Source organism: Ammospiza nelsoni, chromosome 7 (assembly GCF_027579445.1).
Source record: "Ammospiza nelsoni isolate bAmmNel1 chromosome 7, bAmmNel1.pri, whole genome shotgun sequence".
Taxonomy (NCBI): domain Eukaryota; kingdom Metazoa; phylum Chordata; class Aves; order Passeriformes; family Passerellidae; genus Ammospiza; species Ammospiza nelsoni.
This window is the reverse complement of record NC_080639.1, coordinates 23641927-23662489: the sequence shown is the minus strand read 5'-3', so window position 1 is coordinate 23662489 and position 20563 is coordinate 23641927. Positions and strand designations below refer to the sequence as shown.

Sequence of the window (20563 nt, the reverse complement as noted above, 5' to 3'; positions counted from 1 at the left end):
CCAGATCCAAATATAAATCTAGCAAAATTCTTGAAGGGAAATTAAATTTCTTGTAAATTCTCTCCCCCTGAAAAAAGCAAAAGTTTGGAAAAAACACTAGTGAGCAGAAGAAAGCATTGCCCTCAGAACTACCTCCTGACTACAACACACAATTCTGAAAATTTAGTCTTTCCTCTGCACTTTAAGCTGCCTCCCCATCTCTCACTTATGGAAAAGACAAAACAAGGCACAGTAACTACCAGAAAATGAAGAGCAAATCTAAGATGCCCTAAAGGCACTCAGATATTTTCTATCACAAGGACTTGAAAAATCTTCATAGAGAGAAACAAATTAATTTCCCCTTTTTCATGGCAAAAATTTAACTGATTTTGTTGTAGTTATATAAATAGCAGTGGATGCCCTTTTCAGTAGAGTTTCTATTAGTATATCATTATAACATTCTAAAGAATTGAGCATCTGGCTTCACAGCTATATATTTAGATGTACTCTGCTCTGTTTCTAATTAAACTGCATTTTTTTTTTAAATCCCATGAGATAAAGAAATGAACAATGTTCCCAAAACCTATATTCACTACTAGGATACCGTTCAGTAACCAGTTACCTTTAAAAGTCAAGTTTTGCTTCTGCTCATCTTTCAGCTAAATCCAGATCAGTGAGCCTCTGCTCCTCAGATTATCACCTTGATCTCAGTTCAAGTGTTAGATGGGAAATACTTACCAGTGGCAGTCAGAGCTGTCCCCTCTTCCTGGAAGGGCCACTCTTTTAAAAAATATTTAATGACATTTGTAAAACTGCATAATTCAGAGTGAGTGTCCTAGACTTCAAAGAGAATTAACAAATATATAATTAATTAAGAAATAAATAAAATGTGAGGAAAAAACCTTCAGAATTTCCCATGGAACAAAGTAATATGCAATTCACTTGGGAAGAACAGAGGACTGGGACATGTTCTTGTGTATTTTTAAAATGTCATAACTCTGAATATTTGGAAGATGTTCAAAAAGAATTGATCCTAATTTACATTTAAAGTGTACATTCATGCTGAGGCCTTTGTGTGATGATGGACTTTTCAGCAGCAGTCCTGGCACAACAGTCTTTCACTGCTAGTATTGTACCTCTGTTCTGAAATGTGGAAGCCCTGTAAACTGTCACAGAGAAAAAGGAACAGAGAGCAAGACTTTCCCTCTCATTATTTGAGATCTTCAAAATGTAGCACACAGACTTTTGGCAACAAATAAACCTTAGCAATAAAACTTGAGACAAAGCCTTCCATACAATAAAAAACATGTAGCTTCAAGTATGGGAAATGTAAGAGTTTAAATACAGGATCTCTGGGGAGGAGGGGAGGAAAGGCAAATGATTTACAAGGAGACCTTTCCAGATCAACAGTACGACAAGCAGTGATGAGGAAAGGAAATGCACACTGCTACATCACCTCGGCTGGATACCCCACCATGCTGGTACCCTCAGGCCTTGAAGGGAAAGAGTCTCTCTTCTCTCTGCCAAATGTCTTCTCCAGAACTCAGCCAAGGCACTCAGGCTTAACACAGAGGAGATTTCTGCCTGGGGTACTGCACAGCACAGGTTGAAAAGAAAAAGAAACCACAGTGCAGTGCCAAAAGAACCAGACATCGTGGAGTTCATCTGGCACTCAGCACCACAGAGCTCAGCCCTCACCACCAGATGAATCCTCCCTGTGCACTCTGGAGCAGGGAGTGACTCCCAACCCTGGCTGGCAGCCGGAGCAGCGGGTCCTGGGTGCTCTGGGCTTCCCAGGATCGGGGCTCTGGGAGCACATGGCACACAGACAGCTCCAGTCAAGCTTGCCATCATCTCTGGGGCATGGGGAAACATTTCTGCTTGTGAGCACAGCAGTCTCTTTGGGCTTTGATATATACACTAAATGAAATTATATAGTGAACTATAAAACTGTGCTTGTCTCCGCACTCCAAAAACTCTTCAGTTACCCTTTCAGCAAAGTCCTTGAAACCAGAAGTAAGTAATTTGGATCTTTTTTAAGTCTTTAGATTTATTTCTGACATGAAGAGTTTGAAAATAAAAGATTTGAGGTTTCTCATGTATCTGTACTACCCTGTATGAAGCTCTTTTCTTACCATTTTAGATCTTTTATTAACATAACACTTATTTCAGTATTGCATTCACTCAGATGTTAAAGTCCTTATTAATGCAACAGAATAATTGTTGATACTTTGAGAAGACTTGTGAAAGCTTATTAGTGACTGCATGTAAGCCAAAAAGCAGCACTAGGATTAGAAATATTAATAATGTGTAAAACCTAAGCCCACAATGTTTTCCTAGGAAAAATACTGACTCAGACTCTGTCTTCTAAAGATAACATATAAAATTACACAACTGCACAGAATATGGAAAACAAGCATTTAAGAAGAGCACACATTTTAGGCTAACATATTTCAGTTAAGATGTCCAAAATGATCAGTTAATTAAATCTAATTATTTATATCCAAAAGTGAAGTTGCGCACATTTGGGTGGGTAATTTTTATCTTCTGGTAAAATAAGTAAGAGAAGAAATGGAAATGTAAGGTGCAGGACACGAGTATATATTAGAACATATTTCTTCCACTGTAATTGATTCTGTAAATTATTAACTCAACTCACACAGGTTGTTTCAAGTAGAATATTTGTACTAGTAACTGTGTCAAAACAGACCCCAGATTGAAGTATTTTCTTTTTGAGTTTTCATTTGTGTTTTTTTTCTCTGTGTCTACGTATCATAACAATGTCAACATTCAAATTAAAACTTGACTTTTTTTCCAAGGTACAGCACATCTATCTACAAAGATCAGACACTTAAATGATGAAATGCTAATTCTTCTCTCAGTAACCCTTTAATGATTTAATTTTCTACAGAGTTTGTCTGAGCCTTGAGTAAGGCAACTGCTCAAATTGAACTGAGGCAGCTAATATTTTCTGAATGCCAAAACAGGGTAAAATTTTAGGAGTTGGGGGGAAAAAATTGAGGATCAAGTCTTAATATTCAGTGGAGGTTTTTTTAAAGATAAACATTGTTTTCTCTATTTCCTCAGTTACACATTTCATTGGAGGTAGCAAGATCTGAATTAAATTAATTAATGATATTCAACTCGTTTACCAATATTTGCTACTGCTTTCATTCTGCAGGTAAATATGAGTATTTATTATGTGGGTTGCAAATTGTTAAAGCTGTTGTTTGTCAACCCAAAATGTAGCTCAGCAATAATGCGGGTAAAAAAAGGTTAAAAGGTTTAAAAAAAAAAAAAAAGAGTGGCCTTATAACATGTCAACATCAGGAGTTAGCATTAGAGAAATCAGAGCTAAGCAGAATGAACCTTTAGCAAACAAAGTCAAGACTTCACAAGATTTCTACAAGTTTTGTGATAACGGGGTATTGGTCATTGGATATAAGAACATGCTTGCAAATACTGATCCTGATTTCTACTCTGAATGGTTTCCTGAAGAAAAGGACAAGCTTGATGTAAGCACACTGAGGCAAAACCAACTTGGGCTCTAAGTTGAGTCAGTTCTGGACTGGTTTCTGACCGAGACGCCTGCCTAAGAGGTCTCTGACAGAAGGGGCAGTTTTTGGCATCATGGAACCCACCAAAAAGCCTGATTAGTACTTGTTAACATTTTTATTAGTTCACTGGAATTAAACTGTCCCCTTCAAAATGTTCTTGAATTACTGGTTATGCCAGTGAGTAACTGCTGCTATCACTTCCATCTGCATCAGGTCCCAGCCATTGTGGAGCTGGGGACTGGGAGCCTGATCAAAGACATTCCAACAGCTGCCACTGGACATTTCTTTCCTGCAGCTCTGCGGTTGCATCTCTGCGCAGCAAATACCCAGCCCTGCACTACCAAATCACCTTTTTGTTTTCCAAGAAGAGATCTTAAATGGTGGTAACTTTTACCAAATCTGTTTTCCCAGTGCTCCTTTCACAAGCAGCTGTGGCTGAAACATTCCTTCCACTCTCTTCTCCTCCCTCGCCCCCACTTCCTCAAGGAAATTCCATGGGATCACCATTCCTCTGGCCCCACACTGCAACAAAACTCTCATCTCCCAGGGGACAGGGAGTTTTGCAATCACTGGATCTCCACATCTGCGAGCATAGGCAAACACAGAGTTCCTTTGCAGTTCTCTATTTGGATTACTTGTTTTTTAAACAATGTGCTCAGGGGAACTGCTTTTAAGTTAGGCTAAGTGAAATACTGACTTAGAAAAACCACAATCTTTGCTTAATAAAAAAATGGAAAGAGAAAATTAAAAGTATATTTGTTTTAAATTTGAGGCATGTTAAGAGACTATCTGCATCTGGAGGATAGGACAACTTTTCTACTTTTCTCTCAACTGCAATTTCCCTGAAAATATCTATGAGTCCCTAATAACATTCAACATGAAAGCATTACTGTAAAAAATACACCCTGGAACTTCTCAGAGAGAATTACAGTGTAGATTTCATTTGATCATGAATGTAAAGCTGTCTGAATTTTATTTCTAGCTAAATAAAGTCCAAATATTGAAGGGAAGATAGAGAGTCTTCCTTCAGATCATGCCAGGCTAGACACTTCATGACATGACTGCTGACATGTGTTGCTAAACAATAAAAAGGAAACATTTAAACCAAACATCACATCTCCAGGCCAATCACAGTTCCCATGGCATACCAAGCAAATGCCTTGCTACATGTGGCAGTCAAGCCCTGGCAAAAAGGAGCATTTCAGCCTCCACATCAGGCCTACATCTCTCTGTGCATCTGGCAAAAGGAACATACAATAACGAATTCTATTTCTTTTCAGCTGTAGAAATGAGATACATATTTTTGACAGGAACCTCCCAGGAACCTCACCAGCTCAGACAGAAGCCAGCAGAGCCGGTTTATACACCACAGTGGCAGGCCACTCCTCCTCTGACAGTCTGTCTGGTTGAGAAACTGGGTGCATCAGCTGGGCAGAACACAGCGGAGATTAGCTAAATCTGGTCACAGGGTTCCTGTGGGTGTTTCTCTACTGTGTTCCACACCCTGCACAGGCAACAGCACTGGCACAACCAATGAATGCATCCAGGGAGCACACCTTCACCACCCTTGGGGGTATGTTTGCTCTGAAGAGCAAAACTGAGTGAAAAGTGCAGTAAAGGAAAACCTACTGCAGCTAACACAAAGCCCAAACCATGCCACATTCCTTGAACAGGGAATAAAGGTAAAACGTGATGCTGGTATTATACAAACAAGCTGAACAGTACAAATCACATACTGCTCAATCACTAAGGAATCTCTCTCCTCCTAGAACCAAATATTATTTTGTAAACCTGGTGTTATTTATTCAGATGAGTATGCAATCATACTGTTTTTAAAAATGTACACATAACTCTGAAAAAAAGAAATTTGCAGAGGGCTTCTTTCTACCCTAAAAGCTAGAACAATAGATAGGCTCCTACTACAAAACAATCAGGATTAATACTGTTCTCAAAGGGAACAGTTTCAGAGACACTGATGTATCACATTTAATTATATGACATGAAATCCTATTCCACATAATTATGAATGCAATACTTCACTGCAGCCAGCAAACCATGAAAGAAAAATGCAAGAAAAATGGAGAAAAGGGGAAAAAGGAATAAAGAAAAAATACTTTAAAGAGAATTGGAGAAGTTGGCTTTGAAAACTTCCATTCCACTTCCACTTAGCCACTTAGGCGTTGTGTTCATGTGCTATAACTATTTCTAAGCAGCAATGACCTGCCCAGATCACTCTCCCAAGGAGTGAAATGCAAGAGATGTTCAGACCATTTTCTAAAGTCCAGCCTTTTTTTTTTCTAATGAGATATGCTGAGTGAAATTAACAAATTTCTTGATCTTAAGTAACCACAGTGGTGCCAGCTTCCTGCTACAGTAAATGTCTGAGCTCCAATTCACCTCTTTTAAGTCCTAAGTATGTTTGAAGGAGATGAGAAATGGCAACATGGGAGAGGTCACAATTACACAGCAAAGAACATGGAAGCATTAATATATTAATGAATGTCACATGACAATGAAAACACGTCCTGTGTTAAGAACAGGGAATTGAAACAACTTCCAAGTTATCTTGCCTCAAAACAGGGAAGCATCGGAGTATATAACTAAGTATGTTTTGGAAACAAAGCTGTATATCACATCTGGGTCATATGTTTCAACAAAACCATTAGCCTGCCAGTTGTTTTAGCTGTGCCTGTGTTCATGATGCTGAGTATTTGGCAAGGAACCCTAAATTACTCTCTCAACAAGACAGGTGATTTCAGAATGCACATATGCAAAGGCAGCCACTGCAAAGTTCTGCTTCTGTGTGCAGACCATCCTGGCACAGAACAATGGCCTGCTGTGGTAATTCTATATTTTGTTATCTTAAAGCAGCTGCTTTGCTGAATGTAATCCCATTAAAAACCCACAATATGACCCTACAGTGATAAATTAAGGAGGAAGGCCAACTAAGTGAAACTGTCCAAAGGAAAAAGCAATTTCAAAAATATCATATAGACTACGAACAGCTTGATACAAGCAGCAGAGTGTGAGAAAACAGCCTGGAAGGGAAAATACCAAAAGGTGGGCTGACCAAATGATTTATGCTGAACTGAACAGAGGAGACTTGGGTTAAGCCTCAAAGCTTGAAATCTCACCCAGGGACTGGGGATTGTCAGGAGGATGAAGGGTCTGCTGCATCATCCTCATTTAATGATATACACTTCACAAAAGGAGGTTTTTGAAGAAACAGCATTACACAGACACAAAGCTGCTGCAGGCCAGCAAGTAAATCATAAGCTAGACAGTGGAAAGTACAGGGCTTTGGAACCATGTGGCTTCAGCATAAAGGTCATCCTCAGCAAAGCACAGTGCTTAGTGAGAGTCTGGAAAGCACCTAGAAAACATGTCAAAGCAAGTTACAAACTCCTGGCTGAATCTGCTAAGACCCAATCACTTAAGTCCCTAATCAGATAAGCAGGCTCAACAATTTCAGTGAATAACTGGAATGGACTTAATCTTGCATCTTCAGATGCAGATATTCAATAAGTTAAAAGAAATTATTAAGAGTCACGAATAAGAAAATACAGTTAAAGCTTAAATAATATATTCAAAATCCATCTGTAGAGCTGAAGAAAGCATATCAAGTACTGACATCCACACCAGCAGAAGGGAGTGCAATTAGTCATGGCTGAAGTAAACACTGCTTCAGCAACCCTGTCAAACCAGCTCTTCATGGCAGAGGCTTGCTCAGTGCAGAAGATCCCATGCAATGGCACTCCATGGTTGTGAAAAGAAACCACACAGCAGAGTCAGGCAGCTTCCTGCAGACTTTCCCAAACCTCACTGGCTCCTGTCCTCTGCTCCTGTCCTATTTAGCTGATTGCTCCTGTCCAGCCTCCCACAGAAAAGACAGGACCTGTGGGCCACTGCATGGATTGCTTTGCCTACTGCCACATCCCTGATGGGAAGCTCTTATGGCCAGGGCTGACTCACACCATGTCCCCTTGGCACTCCTCTGGCTCTGGGCTGACTGTTATGACATCCTTGTGACAAACAATACCTACTTCAGTCCTCCCCACACTTCTGCCTCTGGCACAAGTGATATGAAGAAATTTGGTTTCTCAATGCAGAACTGGAGTAGCAGGCTCAAGTTTGAATGAACTATTCAGAAATATGGCAGCTTCAGTTCCCAAACAAAAGCCAGAAATATGCTCTGAAAAACAGCCGTGCTCCCAAGCCCTCACAACAAAAACATAATGTGTTCTTTTCAACCAGGAAAAGAGCTTCTCCTGATAGAAAAACAGAAATGACCAATCAGTTGAAGGTGGAGACAGATTTGTTGACATGTATACTGGCAAATTGTGCTCTTGCCAGGAAAATACTTTTCCACAAAGCTGGTGAACGTTTGTTCACTGTGTTCATAAATACTGCACAGCTGTGCTACAACAGGAGAGCAAGCCTAACACTTCCATAATTGATAAGGGGTTTTTCTAGTGATTCACCAAAAGGAATTAAACTAAGTAAAAACATGGCCAAAATTAGCACTGTTGTCATGAGAAGAACAATGCAAATCCTGACTAAATCAAATAAAACTCACAGTATAACAATCTCCCCCACAAGAAATCTGTAGATTATTTGAGCTTGTATTCTGAGGGATTCTGTCAAAAGCTATCTTTCTCTACCATAACCATCACTGAAAATAACTTCTCAGTAGAGCATATATGATACAAGTCCATGACGATCAGAAGGAAAAATCTCTGCAGATGGGATGTTTCTGGTACTTGCAGTGACATTGATGCTTTTCAACCATTATTTCCTCAACCCACAGGTGTTTCTCTGTCTTGTCTGACATCAGCCAAAAGACACAAAACAAGCCAGTGACCTTTTTATGTACATCCACCAAAATCTGCTTATTGCCAACTAGCAAGATCATTTCTACAAAATGCAGAGCAGACTTTCTATCTATTCTTAGCACCAAGCACTGCAGTGGACACCCTCTTAGGATAGCAAGACCCACTTTATATGGAGAAAAGGAGCTAAAACTACTCTAAAAGCCTCTCAGTAAAATCTTAGGAATTTGGAAAGAGACAAAACAATATTTCAGAGACCTGGAGTAAACAAAAGTCTCTTCATTGACTTCTGTGTGTCCAAGATTCTATTTTCCATTTATTTTGTATTATCTCAGCTTAAACAATGAACACGGCAGGTTCACTTGGAAGAATATCTTGCCCTCTACAGCCTAGAAGCTTAGGCAGATTTACAAGAAAGAAAAGGTTTGCATCTGAAACTTCCCATGGTCTACAAAAGTGGATTACTGAGCTTCAGTGAACAGGGAGAGAGCTGCCATTTCTATCTTACTGCCAAATCCAGTTAGTTGCTCAGGGATTATGTTGTCCCCTACCTAAAGTTTCTGGACATCTCACTCGCTTCCTGAGCAGAAATGGAGAATGGAGACAATCTCCTTTCCTCTTAGGTAAAATTCTTAGAAGGAAATATCTCACAGGAATAAATGTCATAACCTTCCACACCTGTAAGTTCACATCAGAATTGATTTTACAAGTTCATGGCTGAAGTTTTTGCCTGTTCTTTATTTATACAATTCATATTATTCCAACTACAATTATATATTGAACAGCAACAACAAAATCAGAATATTTGGTTATTTAAGAGGAAGAGGACCAGTTACAGCAAATTATGAAAAATTTTTTCTAGGCTGTTCATGCATCAATGACATCTGAGACTGTGCAAACCGAAATGTCTTCAGAAAGAGATTAAGGAGCTATAGTAACCACTGCACAAATAGTAGCTACTGGGGTGGTTCCAGTGCAAAATAACCTCACAGCTCTGTCCTAACATAACATGAGTGCACAGGCCAAGGTTTCCTCATCAGTTCAAAAGACAAAAACGGGAAGGAAAAATCCACTTCTGTAAAACATGCATTTGCAACTAAAATTCAAGTTACAGGAGGTCATTGTCACATAGGGAGCCGTAAAAATGTTTAATTTATCAACAAGCCTTTTCAAAGATTGATTATGTATTCTCTTCTCTGCAAAACACAAGGATTTAATTTGCTATTGAAGAAATAAGCAAAGAGATTTTTTTTCTTTAAAGATCTGAGAGCAAGCTGTTTTTATTCTAATGCTAAGATGACTTCTATGTGACTACTACCCTGAATGTCCATTTTTTAAATTAAAAAAGAAAATATCCTCCATAAATAAGGTATCAGATTTTTTTGCAATATATAAACCAAAGGCACTTCACATAAGCTCAGATCCAAATCTTACAGGTTTTGCTACCAATTTTTATTATTTGTGTTATGCTCTATTTTTGAATACTCCTATTTACTTATCTGCTAAATGGAACATAAAATTATTTTTTAAATTGCAGCAGTAGCATTAAATTCAAATCTTAATAATTCTTCATCCAAAATAGACAGATTTGGATGTTTTCCTACATGTAGTATTGAAAATTTATCTGAGTACTTTTGATTTCAAAATAATCCAGACAGTGCACTATGAATTTCAGAAGTACTAAGACATTTTAAAAATCCAGTAAAACAGTTAAGGCTGGTGATTTTAAACATTGTATAAACAACCCAACTGCACAGTCTTTTGACACATAACCCATACTTGAAAGTAAGAGGCATGTGCTGCTGTAAAAATTCAAAAATAGCACAAATAACTCTCTTAAGCAAAAAAATCTTAGGTTAACAACATTGCCTAAAAGCCCTCTGCTAAACCAAGTCTACCCAGAACTTCAGCCATTAGACATGGACCAGCTATTTCTAATCTTAAAAACAACTGTGCAGCAAAGTACAGCCATAAATTAGTCTGAAACTAGGATAAGCCTTCAAATGCACATTGTAGTTCACAGTGATTCAGAACAATTACTCAAGTTTGTATCAACAGATTATCTTAGCAGTGTACAGAGGAGACCCTCTATGCAGGTTCTCAATAGCAAGTTTCACATTTAGGTATTAATTTTATCTGTGATTTCAACAGCACAATGGGTAATCACAGCTTTTACAAAAGCAGTGGGTTGCTTCAGTTCACCACTGTATTCTCACTTTCTGTGCTTCGCCAAAGCATCAAACAATCTTTTCCTTCTGATTGTCAGCAAAGTTAAAACCGGCCACCATATCACAGCACGAAGCAGTTTGTTTATGTATTTGGTTTTCTTCTCTCATAATCCAAACACTCATCTTGGGTACCTACTACAAGCTTGTAAGGTACGACATTATAATTTACATTTAAACATTGTACTTACGGTTGGCATAGTTTTACCAGGTCCTGATCAGTGGTGTTTGGAGGCAGTGCTCTGATGTAAAGGTTAGTTTTACTTAATTGATCCCATCCTGAGTTGCTGCTGCTACTGCTGTTGTTATTACTGCTGGTGGTGCTGGGACTAGGAGGAGCCATTGGATGGGCTGGTACAATGGACTGCTGCAAAGGAAAAAGCAGGTTAGAGTAGAGTACAGGCAGCAATCACAGCATGCACATCAGCTCATCTACAGCAGCCTGCTTACCATGGGGAGTACCTGTTCCTAATTACCCACGGATTTTAAATACAACTGCTTTCACACCACACTTGGGACAGGATTCACAGGCACATACTAATATCTCCAACCACCACTTGATGCATGACACGGGGTCAAATTATATATAACCTCCACTGAATATTACTCAAAGGATTTTATCACTCTTCATTGTGTCATCTCATGTGAAAATGAAATAGCAACTATTGTTCCTCTAGGTTCCAGCACATACAAACAGTCATCACTATGACTGTTTCACATGTCAAATTGTGGCAGGCACAAAGACTATGTTCCTTCCTTAATCTATCAAAAAATACAAAAATAATTAGGAGCCTCTGTTCTATCTCTTCTGGCTTTTAGTACATCATATAATACTGCTATTATTTTTTTACAAATAGAGAAGGAGCACAGATAGCTTAAGGAAAATACTTTAAATGAATGGTGTGCCTTGGGGGAATTTTCATACTGCTGTCTGTCTCCATATTTGTGGATTACTTCACAATTATCAAGAAAAAGGCTCTATATAACGGCAAAAAAAATCAAGTTTCAAAAGGAGAAAAGCACAGAAGCACTTCTACCTACTCCTCAAGGTATCAAACCCTATTGCTCTTGCAATCAGACCCCAATGGAACATAAAAACATCCTAGAGGAAATCTACAGTAGAGAAATCATTTGCATTAAGAGAAGTACAGCAGGGCACTGTACAAAAAGTACTATGAACCTGTGTTGTAAGAGAGGAATACTTTAAAAAAAATATACTAGAGAACTGAAGTTGCCTGTAAACATCTTGTGACTCCATGGTTTTCACTGACAAAGTGGCTGCATGTGGCTCCTTTCCTGCAAAAGCCTGAGATTCCACCACACTCATAGCAAAGAACTGCCCCTGAATACAGAGGAAAGGCACAGGAGGGGGAAAAAATAAATTGGAATATAAAGTGAGATGCCAATGTAGACTCACTTGTTCCCACCCTAGTGCCACCCTCTTCCTTGGATTAGTACAAACAGTTGTATGGCCACAAACTGAACCCAAAAATTATCTTCCCTGATCTGGTACACCACATGTGGGCTTTGCACTGCGCAAAAGCTTTGGCTGTCACAAGGCAGGGAGCAGGAATGTGAAGGCAGAGAGGAAAGGATTAGAGTTTACCTCTGTTTAGAGCATTCATGAAACTACACGCAAGAAAAGTGAAACTACTTTGGAGATAACCTCAAGAAATTGGAATGGAAGTGTGAGTGGGAGAAAAGTACAAAGGCATGTTTTATATCAGATACTTTATGGTAATTATGTGTTTCTTTTTTGTGCTTTCCTAGGAAGGTTTTGAAATCTTCCAATTTGGCATGTTGCAAAGTTTATTATGCAGCTATAATGGCCTGGAACAGCCAACTGCAAAACTTGCTATAAAATCAACATTGATAAGCAGTAACATTGTTGCTGCCCAAATTAATTGAACTGAAAATTACAAAAAAGAACAAAATACATTCCTGATCATTTAGCATTTCATAACTAAGTATCAATATTTCATTGCCATAGGGTTAGAAATTTTTGTTGTTGTTTTTAATAAAGATTTTTAGAAACATCAAATCTCTTCCAAAATATTTATATTTGGAATTGAAGAACTGATCTAGAATTTCTTCCAGGGAAAAAGATTAAATGCTCCCTTCCAAGTTTGCAATGGAAACACTGACGGATTTTAACAATAGTAGCACAAGTCAGTCTGTCAGACCACTCTTCTTCCAGTAACGCCAGGCAATTATTTTTAGGGTTACAAGCAATGCAGAATGACAGAGCAACTAGTTTCAAAACATTTTCACAACAGAACAAACTTAGTCTGGCACAGTGAAATTCTCTTCAAAAAGCCTTCAGTGAAGTTCTCAAAATGCAAACAGTGATCAAATGTAAAACTGCTCTGTTTACGGTTTCAAAATGTGCATGTACAGCTGCCAGAAATCTCAATATACACATACCTGTCTTCATCTAAACTGGTTTATTTCTAAATTACAATGAAAGGCTAAGAGCCTCTATTAAGTTTTTCAGTATCTTTGGTTTGGTTTTGCTTTTATTTCTTACAGTGTTTTTCCCTTAAAATCTTTATTTTTCTATGTTATGAAGAACTGGAGTTTTGTAAAATCTTGTCACCAGCTGGCCAAAGGCAAGAGAGGAAAATGTGTGTCTGTGTGTAGAGAGAGCAGGAATCCTAATTCTGTCTGTCTGTAAAACATAAACACTCCATTCTGAGAAATTTAAACTTCTATTTAAACATGAAGAAGTTCTAGTGCCAGTGGTCACATTCAAACACGATGGGAATGTAAATGGGACTATAGTTGTCTTCCTAAGTTTACAGACAGAAGGTTTTCCAGTGCTTCCAGAGAGACTCATACCTTCACAAGCCTTAAAGGCTTTACAAAACCCATGTGCTCAGTGTCCTGCAGCTCTCAAAGCCTGCAACCCAAAGACAGCCAGCCATTAAAGGGACAGTGACATCTTAAGCCATACAACTAAAACACATTTTTTACATTAAAACTTTAATTTTAAAATCCGAATCACTTTTTCCGCTCTGTTCTTCATCGACGACTACTTATAAAAACTAAATTATAGAGGTCCCTCTGTTGTTCAAAGGGGCCTTTTTTTCCAGTTCTCTTGCTGCAAAGTGTTGGTTGGCAGCGTGGCCGCGGTGCCGTGACCGCGCTGGCGGAGCCTCCTACGCTGCCAGCGCGGGCCAGAGCAGAGTTTGTCTGCTGGCCGAGTTGCATCACCTCCCCAAAAACATCAGCCAAGCCGATAAAAGCTCTCTTCTGCCTGCACAGCTGCATCCACACCTGGGCTTTCGCCAACATATTGATGTCAGCGGGGATGTATGACTTTTTTCCACACCCCTGGCTGATACACAGTGCTTTGCTGGCAAGACATTCTGCAGTGGAGACCTGGCCAAAGTTGGGGTTGTTTGTTTAGAAACAGCTTTCACAAACCTTAACTGAGTGCTCAGTCTAAAACCTGAAATAAAACTTGAGAAGTTTTGGGTTACAAACTGTAGTTTCTGCTAAAAATTCATATCAAAAGCTGTTAAGTTTTTACTATATGGACCTCACAATAATCTGCAATATTGCAACATCTACAAAAATACATTTATCAATTTTTCTTCATAATCATTGCATCTTAAATTAAAATATAGAAGTCAAGGATAGGAGGAATAAATGTAGGCAACAGAATGTTATTTCTTGCGGCAATATTCCTGTTCACAAGAAATACCACTGTCACACTGGTTTGCCATTTCCTCCTCAGTTTTCACTCCAAGAGGTAATTAGTGATCGTTCTTTTTACACAGCGGTTTCCTTCCTGTCATCTTCAACAAACATCTAAGCAAAAAAGGCCAGTGACAGAATAATCAGCCCATCTGCTACATGATCTCCCCAGCCCATTCTGGAGTCAGCTGTGAGGAGCCTGCTCTCTGAGAGACCTTCCCTCCACAGCCCCTCCACAGCAATGGGAAAACCACAGGTACTTATTAGGAAAACTAAAAGCTCAGTGGCTGAACAGTCCCCATGAAGTGCCTTAAAACAAGGAGAATTGTTTGCCTGTGTTTCATTCTCAATATAAACCCCAAATGGGAATATCTGCAAGTACTGAAAACCAGCTGGAGAATATACTCATCTTACATGAGCCATTCCTGTCTTTCTTATAAACCATTCTATGCTTAAGGACTGCAAATAAGTCAGAGCAGGATTTTGTCTCCCTAAGAACAGAAGAATCTCTTTGCTGTCAACAGATAACGATAACAAAAAAAAAAAAAAAAAAAAAAAATTAAAGACAACAAACCAAAATGGAGTAACCCCAAGAAACTCCTTTGGCCTGGGGGTTGGGAGATACTGATCCCTGCTGCCTTCAGACTACAGAATTACAACAGAACTTCAATGAGCAGAAGATAACTTGGACAATGACTGCAAGCCATTGTCCCAAAACAGAGTATGATCACTACAGCAGCATTCTATTTAAGTCTTTTTGTGCAATAAAATATGCATATAAAGTTATATAACATGCTAGTATTTAATTATGAGTTTAATCACTCAGCCAAAGTTCCTAATGGGAAAAGTACCATGACTTTTAACAACAATGTTCTCACACATCTACTCTAAATTCAAACCATAAATTGCAGACTACATTAACTATCAGATTTAGCCAGAATTGCTACTTGGGTCATCTCATAGCATCAAAATCTCATCAGCAGTGTTTCCCTAGCCTTGCTCAGTGATTAAGCTACAAGCACCTTCTTACCCAGCCTGACTTTGCCTAACCTCCCTAATTTTGAAAGCAGCACCTTCAGTAACCGGCACTGATATAAAAATTATCATGCATTCTCTGTGGATGTGTGCAACAGTGAGGAAAAGTATTAAATCTGGATTTAATTTTTGTTAAATTGGGCCTTGGTTGTTTATTTATTAATCTACCTAACACTTTAGGTTAGAGAGAGCTTTACATGCACAGTGAAAGCACGGGCTCAGTAGAATAGAAGATGCCATACCTAGTGAAGCAAGACACTGCAACACTTTGTGTACAGCTTAGGAAATAGGAACTCATTTGGAATTAAATCATGTCCCTAGAAGAAAGAACTCCTCAAAGTGTTTAACAGAAATGAGTGTTCATGGATGAAGACAGTTGCTTTATTATCTTTCTTTAAATAAGGTAACATTAAACCTTGATCACTTATTCTAAGCTGGCAAAGCGACAGCTGCAGCGGAGATGCCATTTTGAGTGTCCTGCACTATTCTGCCTCATGTTTTTCCTCATCATGTCTGAAACATTACAGCAAGCAAAACTGAATTTCTGGAGACCTCTCCAAGTTCAATTCTCAGTGGACATGAGTCAACCAGCAGAAACTGAAAGCTTTGCTGCTGCTTTACTCATATCTCCTGCCTTAGGGTAGCTTCTCCAATTGCTCTTCTTTAGTCTGTAAGCACTTGTCACAGAAAGGTTCAACAACCAAATCGAAGCATTTTCAGCATGACACCAGTATAAAGAGTATCTCAGAAGCTCCAGACTTCTGCTAAAAATCTCCTCAGGCAGGAAAACCCTGATAGCTGCTCCCTTTTTCTCCTTTAAACCACTGACCATAACTTCTCCTTGCATGGGTGAAATACATGATCTCATATTGACACTGTAAGAGTCAACAGGACTATTCCAGAAAGGGCTGGTGAACTGCACAAGGCAGAAACTATGGATATTGTGTTTTGCGGCCAGAGTTATTTGCATACTGAGGATGCAAGGCTATTCCATCTTTCTTAAGGTGTTAGTGGTTCAGCCACACGGAGCAGAAACAACTACAGAGAAGATGTGGGACCCTGAGGGTGGATGCTGGCATTGGGCACAGGCCCTGCCTGTTACAAATCACAGGCAAGCCAGGAGCACATGGAGATCCAGCCCTGTGTTTCTACCAAAAACCCTGCTCTAAATGTTCCATATCTTGATATGAAACTACTATGCCCAGAATACTACAGCTGGGATTACAGCAATGATGTACTGCAATAAAGAGAAGGAAAATTAAGTAATCAATGAAAAAACATATCATACTGAACAGGGAAGCCCCCTTGCCTTAATAGATAAGTTTTAACAGGAGCTTTACAAGATAAAAAAATACAGGGTTATACCTTTTTTCTTGCCTGTATTTTACAGCCAAGTCCTATGAAAACCATTTTTCTAAATACAGATAAGTCTTTTTCATACTAAAAGGAAACAAAACCGTAGGTGGATATCATCATGCATCTATGAAAATAATACAGAAAAAGTTATTTTCACTCTGATATGTTTTTAGTTAATATTCTCTTTCCTCTTTGTTGTACTTTAACTAATTTGAACCAATTTGCCAGTAAGAAAAATGTTCCTGGCAAAAATCCAGAGAAGCAATTAATACATTTTTTTGAGCCATCTGAAGAAGCCCTTCCTCGAATTACAGAAAAGCCTGAATGAGTAGGTACTTCTCACAGCTTCCTTTTTAAAATGCCTTCATGAAGAGTGGCTCTACCAGCAATGAAACAAGACAAAGTCTAGCACAAACCCCCAGTCATGACTCAGATCCTCCTAACAATTTCACTTCCAGACTCACCTGATTACAACCCAAGCTCATTCCCCACTGAGCTGTTTTGCTTCCTTTCCTCAGATTTTATGGCAACATAGCAGGACTGAACCTGTTCTCACCAGAAAGCAACAATTACTGAAACCAGAAAGTATTGAAGTAAATCATTCCAGCTTCTTATAAAATGTCACATTTTCATATTTTGACAGGAAATGGAACCAGTACTATTTAAATTACACATTTAAAGCTTAATGCAACAGCAATCTTCTGCTAGCAATGAAAGCAAGCTCAAAAATCTATCTATATCTTTTCTAGGGAGACACTTGAGGAAGTATGAGCATAATCCTGGCCACACTGAAGTTTATGACAAAACTCACACTGATGCTTTGAACAGATTTTTTTTTTCTCCAAGAAAAGGGTGTTGAGAATTTTTTATTGTTATTACTCAAGAAAAAAGCTTTTTTACTTGGAGTTGGCAGGCAAGATGGTAACAATAAAGCAAGCAATGAGCACAAGAAACTCCTTCTGGTTCAGGGAGCTCTTTTAGAGTCTCAGAGATAAATGAAAAAACTTCAAAGTTCCCAGGAACTCACTTACTCCATTGACTCTATCCCTTGACAGGGATTTTTTTGGTGCTCCACAAACTGATTCCCCTAGTTCAGAGACAAATAAAAAGTGCAGAATACACAAACCTAGCCACACTGCAGCTATCCCAAAGGAGACCAAGGGGAGTGCTCAACTGGGCCAAATCCTGTTCCTTTCCAGATGTCATGAACCCTCCCTTTCCCCTTCCACCTGCTCATCCTGAATCACAGCATCTGTCTTCCCTCTCAGTTTTATACCTGGATTTCCTGGACAATCCCCTGAAACAATACCTTGGTACTGTGCCCTAATTCATGACAGAATTATAGACACATATAAAGCAAAAGACTTCAGTTTCTGAAATATGAACAAGCTGCAATCCAACAGCTAGGCTGCATTTAAAGAATCTGAAAAGAAAGTCAAGATGCTGAAGTACCCAAAGAAAGAGAGCATGGTACTATGATCTACCAGACAGACAAAAAAGCATGTCTATGTTTTTGTGGCTAGCCCTTCACTGAGCAGTAGACACAAAAGAATTCACTGCCAACCTCCTTCTTGATTCTAGTACATACACAGGCCTATTTTCTTCAGTGAAACCAGCTAAGGCTTTTGCTCAGGATCCAGAAAGCACCGAGTATTGAATATCTAGACTATGCTGAAGTTTTTGTTCCAGCCTGGGGATTCAAATGACAATTAAAAGAAAACACATCCATTTTCAGAGAGGTGTAACTTGCATACTGATGCACCTGAAGCACCTGAAAGGTAGCAATACAAATACATGACACTCAATCCAAATAATACAATATTCCTCCCTTGCATTACACATCTCTTGGTACATGTTAATAGCAGGGTATAAAATCTTACAACATTCTCCACAACAGGAAACATTCAAGATACCCTTCATTGGAGAAATGCTTCACCTGAAACAGCAATTAACTTAGAAATAGTTTAGCCTAGATCACAGATGGTCACATCATAGCCTGCAAATCACAAGCACTTCAATGGCAGCTCAGAGGACAGTACTCATGGAATTAAAGTAAAAAATTATTCAATAAGCTCTTCATAAGCATTAAGAGGTTCATAGTGGTCCCTTTGCATTGTAAATAGGACTCTGCTTTAGCATTTATTAAACAGGAAACTCCTACTCATTACCTCCATTTAAAATCTCTTCAGATGTCAGCGCACTAAGATCTGAAATTAAATAATATTATTCTCTGACTGTACTTACAGTGTAATGGAAGAAGTGGGACTTAAATGTATGGAAAATGAGAGACATGGCTTTATCCTGGACATTTTTGGCTCCCTTGTAGGAAAATACAAGAGAGCAGGTAACCATTTCTCTAAGTAAATCCCACAAAACTAAGCTCTGGCAGTGAGACTTCTGCACCACATAAGGCAGCTACTTGTGTTCAGAGGACAAACTCTCATTAGAAGAATGCTAATCTCCAGTTCTACTGCTGTTCAATTTCTCTGTCATTATCCATTGTGAACTTTTACTTCCAGTGTCAACAAACAGGGCCATGGACAATTTTCAATGTGATCAAAAATGTGCTGCTTTCAAGAGCTTCTGTTTGTGATGTTTAAAATGGATCCTTTTTATGGTTGTAGGTAGCTACATTTTTTAATTTCATTAGGCAGTAAATATCCCATCTCTTAACTATTAGGGATGCTATCTATCGCTGTATTTTGGAGGTTAATCCTGCTAAATCTGTAAAGTAGCAGAGTATATATACAGATATTTTGGCTTATTCAAGAATTGCCTGAATATCTGTACTACAAAAGCTGACAGTACAGCAATAAAACAAACAAAAAAGTATGTTAAGAATGTTTGGCCATTCTTTAGTTCTTTAAAACAATAGAGGAAGAAAAGCTTTTTTTAAAAAAAAAGTTTAAAACTCTGCACAGAAGTTTCTGAAGTATTATTTATTCTTCTTTCATATTGTATTAGCCTTTAGATTTCTGATAAATCCATGCAAGTATTGTCTCTTACTTAAAAAGTGTCACAGATTTCATGATGCACAGAGGAGACTTTTGCAGCTTCTTTAAAATGATTTTTATACTTCTTTGTCCTTTTTTATTATTTTCCAAACTGTTGGCTTTTCCCCCAAAAACGACAATGTCACCATTCTGCTCATCTGGCTATCCTATCCACCCTCCCTCCATAGACAGCAATTATAGGATAGGAATGGCACCATATTGAAGATGCATGTCAAAAGAAGCATCTGCTTTTCTGGCAAACTCCACATTGTTGGTGGCATTGGAATTATTGCTATACTGTTTGTCACAGGGTTAGACCACAGATGGCTCTTTTGGCTCACATGGGATCCACTATGTCATTTTCTGTTTATTCAAGTTAAATAAATTAAAGAACTTGTGCCCGACCGTGCATGAGGGAGTCAATTCCTATCAAAATCCCTTTGTCTATGATTGCTGATTCCTTATGGGCAACATACTGCACCCAGCCTAGCAGCAGCACTGTTACTGTGAATCCCTCTGTTCTTGTCCAAAGAAGAGAATGTATGTGCCTCCTGTTAAGGCCATTACACAAGTATTTAATAGGTAGCCCAGTCTATTCCTGCTGCTTCCTTTGACAACATCGATGGAACAGATGAGGCAGCTGGCTCTGGTCCTTTCTCCTGCATTCCCAAACCCTCATCTCCCTGAGAGACCACACCCTCTTCACCACAGCCAGCATCTCTAGCTGTTGGAAAGGTGGCACATCAGACAAAAAAAGGGTAGAAAAAGCCACTTTTATATGACTTCATCATCAAGACTGAATCTTGATGCCCCCATGAAAAGGCTCTTTGGGCTGCACAATTCATACTTCCAAGTACAGATCACTTTAGATATTTTATCCTTCCTACTCA

The 20563-nt window shown here is 38.8% G+C and overlaps 1 protein-coding gene across 9 annotated transcripts in view; it reads right to left on the bottom strand.

Moving 5' to 3' along the window:
• RBMS1 (RNA binding motif single stranded interacting protein 1) overlaps window positions 1-20563 on the bottom strand; it is a 142654-nt gene that overhangs the window by 54366 nt on the left and 67725 nt on the right. For all 9 annotated transcript variants that reach the window (XM_059475499.1, XM_059475500.1, XM_059475494.1 and 6 more), the window contains exon 2: window positions 10782-10957. In XM_059475499.1, the coding sequence (XP_059331482.1) occupies window positions 10782-10957 (176 nt within the window). The remainder of the gene's footprint in view (window positions 1-10781; window positions 10958-20563) is intronic.